Below are 18,456 nucleotides of genomic sequence, written 5' to 3' on the forward strand. Positions count from 1 at the left end.
ATGGATCACACTGCTAGCACTCTAATTTCTCTCCCAGAAAATGCAGGCACAGAAGAAATGGTGCCCACAATTCCAGAGGATTCGCATGGACTCCAAACACCTCCCTTAGAGAATTACTGGGCCCATAAAAAAAAAGACTCAATAAATACTTTTAAAATTACTGATCCACTATTATCAATAGTAATGTAGCTGAAACACTGAAAGAAGAAATACATTTCATTCACAAATCTTGGAACTTTTATATGAGGCGAAGACTCCACAGGATTCCTCATAATTCTGGGTATAGTGTGTACTGATTAAATGAAACCACTGACAGGGGAAGCTCTTTTGTACGTAGATGACTTAACCCTGATTCAACAGTCTCCATAAAGATTTCTGAGCTCAGACTAAATGACTTACGTTCTGTTTTCACTCTGTGTGGACCCAGTGTAGCCATCGCCTAATTGAGGAGGAAAAAAGGAAGAAAAACGTTGTCTGAGTCCACAAAGTATATTTTGGTATCTATTTAACATATACAGTGACCACTGAGAGATAAGCTCAATAACAAGCACAGTGAAATATAATCTTCAGCTCTTCTAATAAGTTGTTAATGTCTAAGACCATAAAGAATATATATGAGCCCTGGCCAGGTAGCTCGGTTGGTTAGAGCATGGTCCGATACGCCAAGGTTTGCAGGTTCAAATCCCAGTCAGGGCACATACAAGAATCAACCAATGAATGCATAAGTGGAACAACATGTTGATATCTCTCTCTCTCTAAAAATCACTAAATAAAAACAGTTTTAGCCCTGGTTGGTATGGCTCAGTTGTTTGGAGTATGGTCATATACACCAAAAGGTGGCGAGTTTGATTCCTGGTCAGGGCACATACCCTGGTTGATGGTTCGATCCCTAGTCAGGGTGCATGCAGGAGGCAACCAATCAAAGTTTCTCTCTCACATCAATGTTTCTCTTTCTCTCTAAAAAAAAAATTTTTAAGTTTTTAAATATATATATATATATATATATATATATATATATATATATATATATATATGATATTTTCTCTGGGAAATATTATTAATACCTGAAATAATCTCTCATTTTCAACTAAAAAGTTTCTAAAAATGGAAAATTAAGGAAAACAAAAGCTTCACTTTCAAACAAGCACAGAAAATCCTAGAATTTTTGAATCTCTGATGACAAAATGCAAAACATACAACAAAGGTTGAAATTTTCATTGTCATTCATTCAATAAATATTTATTGAGTGCCTTCTGTGAGCCAGGACCAGGCTAAGAACTGGGCACAAAATGGTTATTTATTATTACTTTGGGGCAACCTAAATAAATACTTTTCTGTACTTTTACATAAATTATTAATGACATTATTACAAGAAAAAAAAAACTGTTTGAGAGACATGTTAACATGTCTCTCAAAATACTCCTTCAATTCACTGTTATCTGTATTAGTGTTAATTGCCTTAGAGAAACTGTGACAAAGCATATTTATAATAATCCTATTTTGAGCGTCAGTCTGAGGACTGAAAGGTCCCAGGTTCGATTCCGGTCAAGGGCATGTACATTGGTTGCGGGCACATCCCCGGTAGGGGGTGTGCTGGAGGCAGCTGGTCGATGTTTCTCTCTCATCGATGTTTCTAGCTCTCTATCCCTCTCCCTTCCTCTCTGTAAAAAATCAATAAAATATATTTAAAAAATAAATAAATATAATAATCCTATTTTAATGTACTAGTGAAAAACCATAGAATCTTAAAAAGTAAACTATAAAAATATACTTGTATTCCATTGCTTGTTAATCATACCTTCCGAATTGTTGTCCAGTCTTCAAGAATATCAAGGTCTTGTAGCATATAAACTATATATGGACGTTGAAAAGTCAAGGACATTTTAACTGTAAGAATTTCACATTGTAAATTATACTTTCAAACTGCTGTTTTTCAAAGAATAGAATAATGATTTCTGGACATAATTCCTTGGCATGCTGATTTCTGACTTCAATTATTCTTCAAAAACCTTAGTACCAAGATAAATATATTACAATACTTCAGATGTTATTAACCATATTCTCTTAATTCTACATATATTGTCAGATATAGCACCAACCTAGTCACTGTTTTGAAATGGCGGAAAAGTCAGGGGAAAAGGGTAGGTACCATAAGGAATGCCAAGATTGCATGCACATATTAATTTAATTTAAAGACACTCCACGTTGAGAAACATTAAAAAATGTTAAAAAGCACACAAGAATTATGTAATTGTGCTATATACTAAACAGCTATTTCACATCAAAGCTCCTGTGAACTATAAAGCCATATTAATTTTTGAAGTTGAGATTATAACTAAATTTCTGTTCCTCCTGTCCCTCTTAATCTAAATTATATTCTTATGCCTTTAATCAGTTTTATAAATTATCTTTTGCTTATTACAGGTCTTGCAAACAAAGACAGTGTATACTAATAAGAGTTATAAAGGTATGTACAGTGCAAAGGTATTCATAAGGCAACAACCACCACAACAACAAAAACCCAGGAAATTTGGAAAAGGATATCTGAAACAACAACTGGCTTCTTTTTGTCAGGACTGAAAGGATCCTTCCTCTTTTTTCTTGACTGAAGCTCATCATTCCACAGCTCTGGCAAGTAAATAAAAATTAAGTATTAGCTGATTCCTGGAGACCAAAGGAGGAAAAAGAGACTATAATTTCAAGGTAGCAAAATTTCATTGGGCCCTGACTGGTTTGGCTCAGTGGGTAGAGCGTCGGCCTGAGGACTCAAGGGTCCCAGGCTAGATTCCGGTCAAGGGCATGTACCTTGGTTGCGGGCACATCCCCAGTGGGGGGTGTACAGGAAGCAGCTGATTGATGTTTCTCTCTCATTGATGTTTCTAACTCTCTATCCCTCTCCCTTCCTCTCTGTAAAAAATCAATAAAATATATTTTTTTAAAAATTTCATTGGCGGTTATGTATATGTATATAGATATGTGACTACAAGAATTTCATGAGCAACTATATATTTATGAAGTTTTCTCTGCTTTTATTGAAGTAAAAATCAACTTGAATTTAATAACTAATAATTGGTCAACATATATCAGGCACTTTGTTAAATATACATGAATTGTCTCAACTAACCCTCAAAGCTACCTCTGAGGGAGGTATTATCATTGCTTCAGTTTTACAAATGAAAAGACCAATTAGAAAAGCTAAAGTGACTGTCACCCATGGTCACCTTTGACTAGCAGGTAATGGAGCAGTGGCATTAAGCTCAGCTTGTCTGACTCCACTATGTCTACTCTATACAAAGAAACAGAATTTGCAAAAAATAAAATAATACATATGCAAGAACTGTAGGACAACCCAGTAAGTAATCCATTTAGTGGAGAAAGCCTTTCCACAATACCCCTGAAAAAGCCAATTTCTATTGGACTGATCTAATTATTAGCAAGTTTTTCCTTTATCTGAGACACAAATCTGCCTCCTTGTCACTCTATCCATTTGTCCTAGTTTGCGTGGTAAGAGGTTTTTATTCCTTCTTCCACATGACAATCTTTCAAAACTTAGAGGCAACATATACTATAGCTGTCTTCAAAGCCTACTCCTATTATCTCCCAATACTATTCTCATAAAATAATAATATTCTTGCCCTGACCAGGTAGCTCAGTTGGTTAGAGTATCATCCCGATATGCCAAACTTGTGGGTTCAATTCCTGGTCAGGGCACATACAAGAAGCAACCAATGAATGCATAAATAAGCAGAACAACAAAATTGATGTTTCTCTGTGTTTCTCTTTCTCCCTTCCTCTCTCTCTCCCGAAAAAAAAACTTCAATAAGTAAATTTATAAAAAAATTATATTCTTATCATTCTTATAGAATAGTATTCTTATTCTTATAGTTCCTGTCAAACTTATATTTTGTCCCTTTTCATGTGCTCCATTTTCTACATCTTTCTGAAGTCTGAGTTCAAATCAAAGGAACAATCACAATCTTACTGACTGTTTAGAAGTCTCCCCTTCTCCCCTCTCATTAGAACACTTCTTTTACATAACATTTATATTAGGAGAGGCAAGCCACCGTGGCTGCGAGGGCTGAGCCCCTTGCACAAATTTTGTGCATCGGGCCTCTAGTGAGACATTATAATAAATCAAAGGTTCGGTGTCACCTAAACTAAACATCACAGTCACATCATTCCCATTACCTGAGGTAATATCAATGCTATGCCTGTCCTCTTCAAGCCTTCTTATCTTCTCCTCTAGCTCACTCTGGACTGTATCATATAACAAAAGCTTTTCACTCTAAAAAAAAAAAAAAAAAAAAAAAAAAAGATTATACATAAGTAGAAAGGAAAAATTGGTCTATCTTAACTAAGAGTACTAAATAACTTATTCTTAAAGTACTTCAACGAATGATGCTTTTGTTTGCTTTTTTATTCCAACTTAAGTATTTTAAAGAAGAAAAGTCAAAATATGAAAGAAATAAAACCAGAAAATACATGCAATTAAATTGCTTAAGGACATCTAAATTTGTATGTGATAATTAAAGAAGTTATTTACTTTATAAGAAACTCATAATAAGCTCCATGTCTCCTCTTAAATATAAGCAGGTCCCACCTGTCACCATAATGGAGAACCTGTCCAATAAAGTATAACTTTATAAAATGGATCATATTTCCTCATTGGAACAGTAATTGGGCCTTTATTCCTCACTAATATCTCAGCATAATATTAAAATAGACTAATATATCACAAAGAGAAAGATTCAAGTACGAATTTTATAATACTTCAATTACAGTCAAGATCATAAAATTACAGACTAACTATATCCAAATCTTGCAACAAAACTATCTATGGGAGGACTGAGTGACTTGCTACAAGAGGCAAGGCTGTTTACTGGCAAATCGGATTAGAACCCAGGTCTACTAGTTCCAGTCCATTGTTGTTTTATATAGCACTGTACCCCTTATTTGAAAAGCCATAATGAACATATTTTTAGATTCATTACATAAAGTGCTTATGACAGATTCCCAAGCCACTCACCACATGCTTATTGCTAGTAAGTATATTAGGCTATTGGGATATAACTAGATGATTATTTTGTAGAAGCTACTGGAATACAGTTAGCTATGATTTCTTGTGGAAGGCATAGGACACACCCAGGTAGACAGCATTGCCAGTGTCAATCATAAAGTCCTCTCTTTCAAGTTTGAAATTTAGAGTCTACACACGCTTGAAGATTCTCCTGAGTGGGAGGGAAAAGATGACTTTTGTGAATTTGAGGCAAACCAGGAGCTAGTAGGAAAGCAAAGCTGAAGATAACAAAAACTAGATCTCATATGAAAAATGATCTCATGGCAGGCTACTCTCTGTTTACTTCCTCTTACTTGTTCCCCTGCCTTTGGTAAAGTCTTATGAAGTATTCCAGCCTTATTTAAACTGTGCTACAAGAATTGGGAAATATTGTGTGTCAGAAAAAAGGGAGAGCAGACCCTACCACTGTGTATGTGACAGCTATAAATAGATCCAGGTTCTCCACCTAAAGATGACTCTGACTATAGAGCTGGAGTGGTAGGGCTTTTATTAAGACTACTAGAGGCCCAGTGCATGATTGAATCATGCACGTGTAGGGTCCCCTACACGCTTTCGCTTTCAATCACGGGGGAGCTGGGTGCCTGTCCGCTGGTGCACCAGGCCTTTCAGAAGCCTCCGGCGCAGCAGGCTTCTGAAAGGCCTGGTGCCTGAGCGGACAGGCACCCAGCTCCCACGCTTTTGCCTTTTCATCACTGGTGCACCAGGCCTTTCAGAAGCCTCCGGCGCGGCGGAGGCTTCTGAAAGGCCTGGTGCCTGAGTGGACAGGCACCCAGCTCCCACGCTTTTGCTTTCAATCGTGGGGGAGCTGGGTGCCTGTCCGCTGGTGCACCAGGCCTTTCAGAAGCCTCTGGCGCAGTGGAGGCTTCTGAAAGGCCTGGTGCTGGAGCGGACAGGCACCCAGCTCCCCCGCTTTTGATGGTCCCCGGTGGGACGTGAGCTTGCTGCCCCAGAGTCCCCTTCTGTGCCGCAGCACAGCCATGGCGCAGACGCTGAGCTCGAGCCGCCGCTGGCGACGCGAGCTCAGCGTCCCACCGGCCCAATCGCCCACCCCGGCCACCCCGAGTCCCTCCCCCCCGCGCCTCCTGGCCAATCGCGGGCATAGCGAAGGTACGGTCAATTTTCATATTTGTCTATTATTAGGTAGGATGAGAGTTTAACTGGTATGTTCTCTCCTTTCTACTGATAAGTTTGCCCTTGGCCAAGCAGAAACACTAAAATAAATCCACTAATCATTTTTTACAACGAATAAAAAAAGTCACAATGCGACTGAAGTGTTTGAAGCTTTGGAAGCATCTCTAAAGATCCTGTATGTGTGTTTTAAAGCTTACAGATAGAAGTGCCTTGATTCTTCCCTCCCTTACCCCTAACCTGGTAAGAGTCTCAAAGGGCTTTCTTGAGGATAAAAGAAAGTCATAATAAAGCAGCTAGAGGACATCTGGAAAAGAAAGGGGCAGCCAAACTCGAATTGCTTGGGTGCCCATAGAGGCTTCTATGTTCAACAGGTAATTTTGCTTTAAAGGCACTACTTATATATTTGGCTTTAAGACCCCACATCCCTGCAATCTTCACACATAGACTGAGTGAAGCTGCTCCCTGAGCCCTTTCCTAGGCTGACACCTATGCTGTTTCTCATCAGGGCAGCTTCAAGGAGGCAGGAAAGGAGCTCCAAGTTCCCATTTTTGTTCTGGTCTCAGTCTGGCCCATGTTCAGAACCAGCTTCCTTTTGGCAGTTCCCTGACTTGGGCACCTCCCGGGTTTCATCTTCCTTCAGGACTCTCCAGTCCTGGGAGATTTCTGAAGGACTAGCATTACCAGAGAATGAAACATATTGTAAGGCTATCATCGTTTTTTAAAAGTATACTGCACTGCAATAAAAAGATAAACAGAATAGTCTTGGCTGGTGTGGCTCAACTGGTTGGGCACCATCCAGTACACTAAAAGGTTGCTGGTTCAATTCCCAATCAGGGCAGGTGCCTGGGTTGCGGGCTCCATCCCCTGTAGAGGGTGTGCAGGAGGCAGCCAATTGATTTTGCGTTCTCTCTTCTCCATTCCTCTCACTCTAAAAAAATCAATAAAGTATAACACTGCTGTGTTTATTTAAGAGAGAAAAAGATAAGCAGAATAGAATTTAAAAGCTCAGAGAACAGCCCTAGCCAGTGTGGCTCAGTGGACAGACCATCAGCCCCTGCACCGAAGGGTCTCGGGTTTGATCACCGGTCAAGGGCATCTGCCTGGGTTGCAGGTTCGATAAAGACTCCAATTGGGAGCGCATGTGAGAGGCAACCAATCAACATGTCTCTCTCACATCCATGTTTCTCTCTCTTTTTCTCTATCCCTCTATCCCCCTCTCCCTTCCACTCTCTCTAAAAATCAATGGGAAAACATCCTCCAGTGAGGATTAACAAAAAAACAAAAACAGAAGCTCAGAATAGACCCTAATTCAGGGAAATTTTAGTATATGATAAAGGTGACTTTTCAAATCATCTGGAAATCTGATAACAAATAAAACAACAGAAATGAGTTTAACTATATACAGAAAAAACTCAGGATTCTATGTCTCACATTATACATGAAAATAAATGGACTACAGAGTTAAATTTACAAAATGAAATCTAAAAGAACTAAATGAAAGATAGTGACTCTTTATTGGATGTTGTGATAAAGGAAGCCTTTCAAAACACAAAAGTCAGGAGAAACCATAAAGGAAAGACTAATACATTTAATCACATAAAAATTAAAATCAAATTTAAAAGCAAATGACAGTAAAAAGGCAATAAAAAACTAACATGATTAAGGCTTCAATAACCATAAGATGGCATTAAACAAGCACAGATAACTCAGCAAGACAACCTAAATACTGCCTATTCCCACTGCCAAAAGAGGCCAAAATGAGAGAGAGAAAAAAACACAAATGGAAATTAAAATGTGCATTATGTGATATTATTTTTCCCTTAGCAAAGTTTTATTTTCAATTATAATCCACAATGTTGACTGATACTAGTGTATAAACTGATCCAATTACTTGGGATAGTAATTTAGAAATAAGTGTTAAGGGGATTAATGATTGCATCCTTTGATCTAATAATTACACTTTGAGATTCCATTCTAAGGATATAACAATCTCAACCAAAGATGTATGTAAATGGATGCTAAAGATGGCATACTTGCAATGCAAAGATTAGGAAAGCAATAAAATCCAATAATAGAGTATTGGCTACATAAATTATTGATGTCCATATTATTGCTCTGCAGACACTAAAAATTCAGAATTCAAAAAGCAGGGAGAGACTTCTAGGGTAAGATTACAAATGAACCCATATCACAAACTGTCTCTTTCCCAAGACCTAATGAAATGCACAAAATAAATCAACAAACACCTGCAGTTATCAAACCAAGGGATGGCACAATTGCATGCCGTGATCTCTGAATATGGTAACTAAACTAAGATAGAACCCCAAGACATGTACTACATACACGATACGCAAGTGTGCTCTTTGTAAAGAAAAAAATGTGAGCAAGGGGCAATATTTGGAAAAGTCTGAGCACTACCTCAAATCTTAAAAGAAATGAAGTAGAATCTGGATAGGCAGTCCAGGGGAAAATACCTTCAAGCCTGGAAAGGAGAAGGCCCTCCTTATCACATTATGCTCATAAATGAAAGTTGAATACATTCTTAAAAGGAGCAAATACTTCCAGCAGCTGGTAAACTCTGAAGGATGGAGCAGGATGGAGTGGGAGCACAGGGGACCGAAGGCTGGAAGGCCTGCTCCCTGGAGGGAGGACACCAGAAGGAAATGGCACTCATGGATTATCTAATGCAGGGGTCCTCAAACTTTTTAAAGAGGGGGCCAGTTCACTGTCCCTCAGACCTTTGGGAGGGCCGGACTATAGTTTAAAAAAAACTATGAACAAATTCATATGCACACTGCACATATCTTATTTTGAAGTAAAAAAACAAAACGGTAAAAACACCCGCATGTGGCCCGCGGGCCGTAGTTTGAGGACGCCTGACCTAATGCATTCAATCACATGGAAAATGGCATTAGAAAGCTATCACAGATCTATTGGAGTCTCTGGGAAGAATTGATAAATACAGAGAAAACTAACAAACACTAAACTAAACAATTATTAATTCCAAGGTTTAAAAAAATAGTTGTACATGCCCAGCTGGTGAGCATCAACCTATGAACCAGGACATCATGGTTTGATTCCTGGTCAGGACATATGCCCGGGTTGCGGGCTCAATCCCCAGTGGGGGATGTGCAGGAGGCAGCTGATCAATGATTCTCTGTCATCATTGACATTTCTGTCTCTCCCTCTCCCTTCCTCCCTGAAATCAATACAAATATACTTTTAAAAAGACAGATTAAAATAGGTTTATTATAAATCAAGTCTTATGCAATTTACAAGTAATATACCTAAAATAGAAGGCCATAGAAATGTTGTTGGGAAAAAAGGATGAAACAAACCTTCTCTCAGGCAAATGCCAGGCCAAATACAAATAGGGTAGCTGTTTTAATTACCAGACAAAATAGTCTTTAAAGAAAAGTCATTGTTACAGAGAAAGCAGAAGGATAAAATGTTACATTTACTAGTAGATATAAAAAATTCTAAAAATGTATGATTCTGAGAGAAACCAAGATGGCGGCAAAGGTAAACAACTAAACTGCTGCCTCGCACAACAATTTCAAAACTACAACTAAAAGACAAAATGTCTATCACCCAGAACCATGGAAAAGCTGGCTGAGTGGAAGTTTTACAACTAGAAGGAAAGAGAAAGGAGCACAAATGCTGAAAAGCTGAGGTACACACACGAATCGGGCTGGTGGCGGGCGACTGGGCGCGTGGCTTTTTTTCAACCCGAAGGGAGACAAGCTCCCGATCACTCTGAAATCCAGTTTCTGGGGACACACGGGGGACCCAGACGCCTACGGGGAGAAGCTGGACTCTCGGCCATCAGGTCGGAAAGTGAGAGTGACTTTTTTTGCAGAGGTGCACCCAGCAATCATTGTTTACTGTGCTGGAGCACGGGACGCAGAGACTTGGAAACACGGAAAGGCAGAGAAGGCTGGCTGGCAGCCATCGCTGTTTGCCACGCCCTAGCCTAGTGACACCCTGAGACCCCTCCCCACCCTGAGACCCCGCCCCGCACAATCTACAAACCCACCCAGGCTCCACACAGCAGCTTTTGCATATAAATGGCCTGTTCTATGGAAGCTTAACCAAATAAACTGCAGCTCCAGTCAGACTGCTCCAAAACCGCCAAATCCCAAGCAAAGAGGAGAAAACTGTAGTTCTTTCTGTAGCTCCTGCTGGGTGGCCTCAGACAGTAGCTGACCTGCACCCCATTGGAGATCCAGACACTAGTGTATCTAGTGGTCGGTGTGAGATGACACCAGATTTCAACCACTCTCATAAGGGACACATTCAAGAGGCAGACTCAGTGAACACCAAAGCCCTACTGGAACAAGTCCTGCCCCATAAACGTGTCTCCAGCATAGCAATTCTTCCATTATAGATACAGCGGGTCCTCACAGCCAATTGGCCTGGAGGTCAATTCCTCCCAGTGACACCAACAACAATCAAGACTTAACTACAACAAGGCTGTACACACAGTCCACAAACGGGTACACCAAGAGTGTCCACCTCAGGTAACTGGGAGGCTGACCCGTTGAACCAATAGGACACCTAATACACAAAGCTACCCAACCAACTCAGGGAAGCAGCAAAAATGAGGAGACAAGGAAACAGATCCCAAACGAAAGAAATGGAGGAGAACAAATGAATGGACATAGAGTTCAAAACCACAGTTATAAGGTTTTTCAAGAATTTCATGGAAAAGGCCGATAAATTTAATGAGACCCTCGAGGATATGAAAAAGGACCAACTAGAAATTAAACATACACTGACTGAAATAAAAAATATTATACAGAGACCCAACAGCAGACTAGAGGAACGCAAGAATCAAGTCAAAGAGTTGGAATACAAAGAGGCAAAGGACACTCCTCTGGAGAAGCAAGAAAAGAAGAGAATCCAGAAAGTTGAAGATAGTGTAAGAAGCCTCTGGGACAACTTCAAGCATACCAACATCAGAATTATGGGGGTGCCAGAAGAAGAGAGAGAGCAAGATACTGAAAACCTATTTGAAGAAATAATGACAGAAAACTTCCCTCACCTGGGGAAAGAAATAGACTTACAAGTCCAGGAAGCACACAGAACCCCAAACAAAAGGAATCCAAAGAGGACCACACCAAGACACATCATAATTAAAATGCCAAGGGCAAAAGACAAAGAGAGAATCTTACAAGCAGCAAGAGAAAAACAGTTAGTTACCTACAAGGGAGCACCCATACGATTATAAGCTGATTTCTCAACAGAAACTATGCAGGCCAGACGGGAGTGGCAAGAAATATTAAAAGTGATGAATAGCAAGAACCTACAACCAAGATTACTCTACCCAGCAAAGTTATCATTCAGAATTGAAGGGCAGATAAAGAGCTTCAAAGATAAGAAAAAGCTAAAGGAGTTCATCACCACCAAACCAGTATTATATGAAATGCTGAAAGGTATTCTCTAAAAAGAGGAAAAAGAAGAAAAAAGTAAAGATAAAAATTATGAACAACAAATACTTATCTATCAACAAGTGAATCTAAAACTCAAGTGAATAAAAAATCTGATGAACAGAATAAACTGGTGAATATAATAGAACTAGTAGCCCATTTGCAGGAAAATCCTGCAAGCAGCTGTTGCAGCCGCGTGCGCTGCCGCTGCCATCCGCCTTTGCGACCACCGCGCCTGCACCCGCTCGCCACTGCCGCCCACCCCGTTCCGCCCCATTCCGCCCCGCCCGGGCTTTCCCTCTGGCAGCCACCTTGCTTTCCGCTTTTCCTCCCTCTTCCTTCTAAGTTGTCTTCAGGCTTCACTCCTCCCTCCCTCAGCGTATGCAAATTAACTGTCATCTTTGTTGGGTGATTTGCATACTCGCCCTGATTGGCTGGTGGGTGTGGCTTTGGCTGGTGGGCGTGGCTTGGCCGTAGCAAAGGTGTGGGCAATTTGCATATTACTATTTTATTAGGTAGGATCAGGGGCATAGAATGGGAGTGGATTGATAATTCTCGGGGAAAGGAGTGTCTGTGTGGGGGGTACTGGAAGAGACTGGACAAAAATCATACACCTATGGATGAGAACAGCGGGGGGGAGGTAAGGGCAGAGGGAGGGGTGGGAACCAGGTGGAGGGGAGATATGGGAGGAAAAAGGAGAAACAACTGTAATAATCTGAACAATAAAGATTTATTAAAATAAAAATTAAAAAAATTAAAATAAAAATGTATGATTCTGATAATATAGCATGTATATATACATATATAACATATATAAAAAAAATGATAGAAATAAAAGAATGGGAAATTAACAATCCCATTTACAATAGCATCAAAAAGAACAAAATACTTAACTAAAGAAAGAACTGTACACTGAAAACTAAGACATTAATGAAAGAAATTAAAGAAAACATATAAATAAAAAGATATCCCTTGTACACAGATTGGAAGACTTAATATTGTTACAATGTCAATATTACCTAAAGTAATTTATAAATTCAGTGCAATCTCTATCAAAATCCCACCCAGCCAGTGTGGTTCAGTAGTTGAGTGTCGACCTATGAACCAGGAGGTCATGGTTCAATACCAGGTCAGGGCACACACCTGGGTAGTGGGCTCGATCCCTAGTGTGGGGCGTGCAGGAGGCAGCCAATTGATGATTCTCTCTCATCATTGATGTTTCTATATCTCTTGCTCTCCCTCTCCCTTCCTCTCTGAACTCAATAAAAAATATATTTTTAAAAGAAATCCCAATGGCATCTAAGAAAAAAATCCTAAAATTCATATGGAACCACAAAGGACCCTGAATACTAAAACTATCTTAAGAAAAGGGAAAAAAACTGAAGGCCTCACATTTCCTAATTTCAAAATATATTACAAAGCTATAGTAATTAAGATAATATGATACTGGCATGAAGATAGACATATAGACCAGTGGAATAGAATAGAGAGCCCAGAAATAAACCCATGCATATATGTATATATGGTCAACCAATCTTCAACAAGGGTGCCAAAAATACATAATAGGGAAAGGACAGTCGCTTCAACAAATAGTGCTGGGAAAACTTGGCAGAAATATGCAAAGGAGTAAAATCTGATTCTTCTCTTACACCATACACAAAAATCAATTCAAAATGGATTAAAGGTTTAAATGTAAAACCTGAAACTGTAAAACCACTAGAATAAAATATAAGGAATAAGCTTCATGACACTGGTCTTGGCATTGATTTTTTTTGGATATGACACCAAAAGCACACGCAACAAAAGCAAAAATAGATAAGTGTGGTTATGTCAAACTAAAAAGCTTCCGCACAGCAAAGGAACAATTAAAGTGAAAAGGCAACCTACAGAATAGGAGAAAATATTTGCAAATCACATATCTGATAAGGGGCTAATACCCAAACTTTAAGGAACTCAATTAAAAAATGGGCAAAGAACGCGAGTAGACATTTCTCCAAAGATATACAATGGCCAATAGGTATGTGAAAAAGTACTCAATGTCACCAATCATCAAGAAAATGCAAATCACAATGAGATAGCACTTCCTACCTGTTTTGATGGCTATTATCAAAAAACAGATAAGTGTTGGTAAGGATATAGAGAAATTGGAACCCTGTGTACAGTTGGTGGCAATATAAAATGATGCGGTCACTGTGAAAAACAATATGGAGGTTTCTCAAAAAATTAAAAATAGAACTACCACCCTGGCGGGATAAGTCAGTTGGTTAGAGTGTCATCCTTTTATGCCAAGGTTGCAGGTTTGATCCCCCGCTCAGGGCACATACAAGAATCAACCAATGAATGCATACATGAGTGGAACAACAAATTGATGTCTGTTTCTGTCTGTCTATCTCTCTCTCTCTCTTTCTCTGCAATCAATCAATCAATTAAAAATTTTTAAAAACAGAACTTCCACATGATCTAGCAATCCCTTCTGAGTATATGCCCAAAAGAATTTATATCAGGATCTCAAAGAGATAATTGCACTGCTGTGTTTATTACAGCACCATTCATAATAGCCAATATGTGATAAACAACCTTAGTGTACATTGAAGGATGAATGGATAAAGAAAATGTGATATACACATACAGTGAAACATTAGTCAGTCTAAAAAAAAAAAGTAAATCCTGTCATGTGCTATAACATGAATAAACCGAGTACTATGCTAAGTGAAATAAGCCAGTTACATAGGGACAAATATTGCATGATACATACATGAGGTATATAAACAAGTCAAACACATAGAAGCAGAGAGTAGAATGGTGGTTGCCAGGGGGTACGAGGAAGAGGAAATAGGAAATTGCTATTCAACAGGTATAAAATTTCAGGTATACATAATGATAAAGTATGCCTATAGTTAACAATACTGTATTTCACACTTAAAATGTGTTAAGAGGGTAGATCTCATGTTAAGTGTTCTTATAACAATTAAAAAAATAAAAAAAATTAAAAGATTTGCATGGGAGGTGAGTTTCAGCTGGAATCATAAGCATTCAGTTTCGAATTGTTTTGATCTAAGGAAGCTGAGATAGTAGATGTGCATTGTGGAACATCTCATCATTAGTATTTTGGGCCTCCAAATTTCACATTGTGAATGACTTTACTGTTTTGAAAATTATAGTATGGAGAAAAAAGCTGGGGTTGCGATACTTATATCTGATAAAATAGACCTCAAAGTAAAGGCCATAACAAGAGATAAGGAAGGCCACTACATAATACTAAAGGGAGCAGTTCAACAAGAAGATATAACTCTGGTAAACATATATGCACCCAATACAGGAGCACCCAAATACATAAAACAACTTCTGGAAGATATCAAGAGAGAGATTGACAGCAATACAGTCATAGTAGGGAACTTTAATACCCCCACTAACACCACTGGATAAATCAACTAAACAAAAAATCAGCAAAGAAACAGCAATCCTAAATGACACACTAGATCAGATGGAGTTAATTGACATCTTTAGAACATTTCACCCCAAATCTACAGAATATACATTCTTCTCCAGTGCACATGGAACATTTTGAAGGATAGACCACATATTAGGACACAGACAAAGTCTCTTCAAATTCAAGAAGATAGAAATCCTATCAAGCATCTTCTCAGATCAAAATGGCATTAAACTGGAAATCAACTACAATAAAAACAATCCAAAAAATCAAATACTTGGAGACTAAATAGCATGCTACCAAACAATGACTGGGTTACCAGAGAGATCAAAGAAGCAATAAAAAACATCATGGCAACAAACAACAATGAAAACATAACAATCCAAAATCTATGGGACACAGCGAAAGCAGTCTTGAGAGGGAAGTTCATAGCTCTACAAGCCTACTGCAAAAAAACAAGAAACAATGGTAATAAATTATCTAACCCTACAACTCAAAGAGTTAGAACGAGAGCAACAAGAAAAGCCCAGTGTAAGCAGAAGGAAGGCAAGAATAAAGATCAGAGCGGAGATAAACGACATAGAGACCAAAGAAACAATACAAAAGATCAACAAAACCAAGAGTTGGTTCTTTGAAAGGATAAACAAGATTGATGAATCTCTCGCCAGGCTCACCAAGAAGCAAAGAGAGAGGACCCAAATAAACAAAACCAGACATGAAAGAGGAGAAATTACAACAGACCCCACAGAAATACAAAGGATTGTTAAAAAGTACTACGAACAACTCTATTCCAACAAACTGGACAACCTGGAGGAAATGGACATATTCCTAGAAAAATACAACTTCCCAAAACTCAATCAGGAAGAATCTAAAAATCTCAATAGACCAATAACTATGGAAGAAATTGAAGCAGTCATCAAAAAGTTTCCAGCAAACAAAAGCCCGGGGCCAGATGGCTTCACAGGGGAGTTTTACCAAACATTCAAGGAAGAACTGAAACCTATCCTCCTCAGACTATTTCAAAAATTCAAGAGAAAGGAACACTTCCAAGCTCATCCTATGAAGCCAGCATCATCCTAATACCAAAACCAGATAAAGACAACACAATGAAAGAGAATTACAGGCCAGTATCCCTCATGAACATAGATGTCAAAATCCTCAACAAAATTCTAGCAAATCCAGCAGTACATCAGAAAGATCATACACCATGACCAAGTAGGATTTATCCCACGGATGCAAGGATGGTACAATATCCGCAAATCAATAAACGTGATACATCACATAAACAAATTGAGAGATAAAAACCACATAGTCATATCAATTGATGCAGAAAAAGCATTTGACAAAATCCAACACCCATTTTTGATAAAAACTCTCAGCAAGGTGGGAATAGAAGGATCATACCTCAACATACTAAAAGCCATATATGACAAACCCACAAATCATACTCAATGGGCAAAAACTAAAACCATTTCCCCTAAGAACAGGAATAAGACAGGCATGCCCGCTTTCACCACTCCTGTTCAACATAGTTCTGGAAGTACTAGCCATTGCGATTAGACAAGAAGAAGAAATAAAAGGCATCCAAATTGGAAAAGAAGAAGTAAAACTGTCCTTATTCGCAGATGACATGATACTGTATATAGAAAATCCTAAAGACTCCATCAAAAAATTATTAGACTTAATAAATAAATTCGGCAATGTAGCAGTATACAAAATTAATGCCAAGAAATCTATGGCATTTCTATACACCAACAGTGAACTTACAAGAATTAATTAATTATACAAAATTAATGCCAAGAAATCTATGGCATTTCTATACACCAACAGTGAACTTATAAGAATTAATTATACAAAATTAATGCCAAGAAATTTATGGCATTTCTATACACCAACAGTGAACTTACAGAAAGAGAGACTAAGAAAACAATCCCATTTACCATCACACCAAAAAAAATTAAGATACCTAGGAATAAACTTTACTAAGGAGGTAAAAGACCTCTACTCAGAAAACTACAGGACATTGAAAAAAGATATAGAGGAAGACATAAATAGATAGAAGAGCATACCGTGTTCATGGATTGGTAAAATCAACATCATTAAAATGTCCAACTACCCAAAGCAATCTATAGATTCAATGCACTCCCCATTAAAATACCAACGGCATAGTTCACAGACCTAGAAAGAACTCTCCAAAAATTCATCTGGAATAAAAAAAGACCCCGAATAGCCACAGCAATCCTGAGAAAGAAGAACAAAGTAGGAGGGATCTCAATACCAGATTTCAAGCTGTATTACAAAGCCACTATTCTCAAAACAGCCTGGTATTGGCACAAGAACAGGCATATAGACCAATGGAACAGAACAGAGAACCCAGAAATCAACCCAAGCCATTATGCTCAATTAATATTCGACAAAGGAGGCATGAACATACAATGGAGTCAAGACAGTCTCTTCAATAAATGGCGTTGGGAAAATTGGACAGATACATGCAAAAAAATGAAACTAGACCACCAACTTACACCATACACAAAAATAAACTCAAAATGGATAAAGGACTTAAACATAAGACGGGAAACCATAAAAATACTAGAAGAATCCACAGGCAGAGAAATCTCAGACATATGCCAAAGCAATTTCTTCACCGATACCACTGCTAGGGCAATGGAAACTAAAGAGAAAGTAAACAAATGGGACTACATCAAAATAAAAAGCTTTTGCACAGCAAAAGAAACCATCAACAAAACAACAAGAAAGCCCACTGTATGGGAGAGTATATTTGCAAATGTTATCACTGATAAAGGTTTAATCTCAAACATTTACAGGGAACTCATACAACTTAATAAAAGAAAGATTAAACAACCCAATAAAAAAATGGGCAACGGACCTAAATAGAAACTTTTCGAAAGAAGACAGAAGGAAGGCCAAGAGACATATGAAAACATGCTCAAAGTCACTAATTATCCAAGAGATGCAAATCAAAACGACAATGCGGTACCATTTCACACCTGTCATAATGGCTACCATCAACAAATCAACAAACGACAAGTGCTGGCGAGGATGTGGAGAAAAAGGAACCCTCGTGCACTGCTGGTGGGAATGCAGAATGGTGCAGCCACTGTGGAGAACAGTATGGACTTTCCTCAAAAAACTAAAAATGGAACTCCCATTTGACCCAGTAACCCCACTTCTAGAATATATCCTAAGAAACTAGAAACACCAATCAGAAAGGATATATGCACCCCTATGTTCATAGCAGCACAATTTACAATAGCTAAGGTTTGGAAACAGCCTAGGTGCCCGTCAGCAGATGACTGGATCAGAAAACTATGGTACATCTATACAATGGAATACTATGCTGCTATAAAAAAGAAGGAATTCTTACCATT

At 38.5% G+C, this 18,456-nt stretch overlaps 1 protein-coding gene across 2 annotated transcripts in view; it reads right to left on the reverse strand.

The window, feature by feature from the left end:
* The window catches only part of BRMS1L (BRMS1 like transcriptional repressor), a 43,346-nt gene that overhangs the window by 6,175 nt on the left and 18,715 nt on the right, over positions 1–18,456 (reverse strand). For both annotated transcript variants that reach the window (XM_079769712.1, XM_079769711.1), the window contains exons 5-8: positions 4,189–4,285; positions 2,545–2,628; positions 1,799–1,863; positions 400–439 (exon numbers count right to left, since the gene is read on the reverse strand). In XM_079769712.1, coding sequence (XP_079625838.1) covers positions 400–439; positions 1,799–1,863; positions 2,545–2,628; positions 4,189–4,285 — 286 coding nt within the window. The remainder of the gene's footprint in view (positions 1–399; positions 440–1,798; positions 1,864–2,544; positions 2,629–4,188; positions 4,286–18,456) is intronic.

This window comes from Cnephaeus nilssonii, assembly GCF_951640355.1.
Source record: "Cnephaeus nilssonii genome assembly, chromosome: 4".
NCBI lineage: Eukaryota > Metazoa > Chordata > Mammalia > Chiroptera > Vespertilionidae > Cnephaeus > Cnephaeus nilssonii.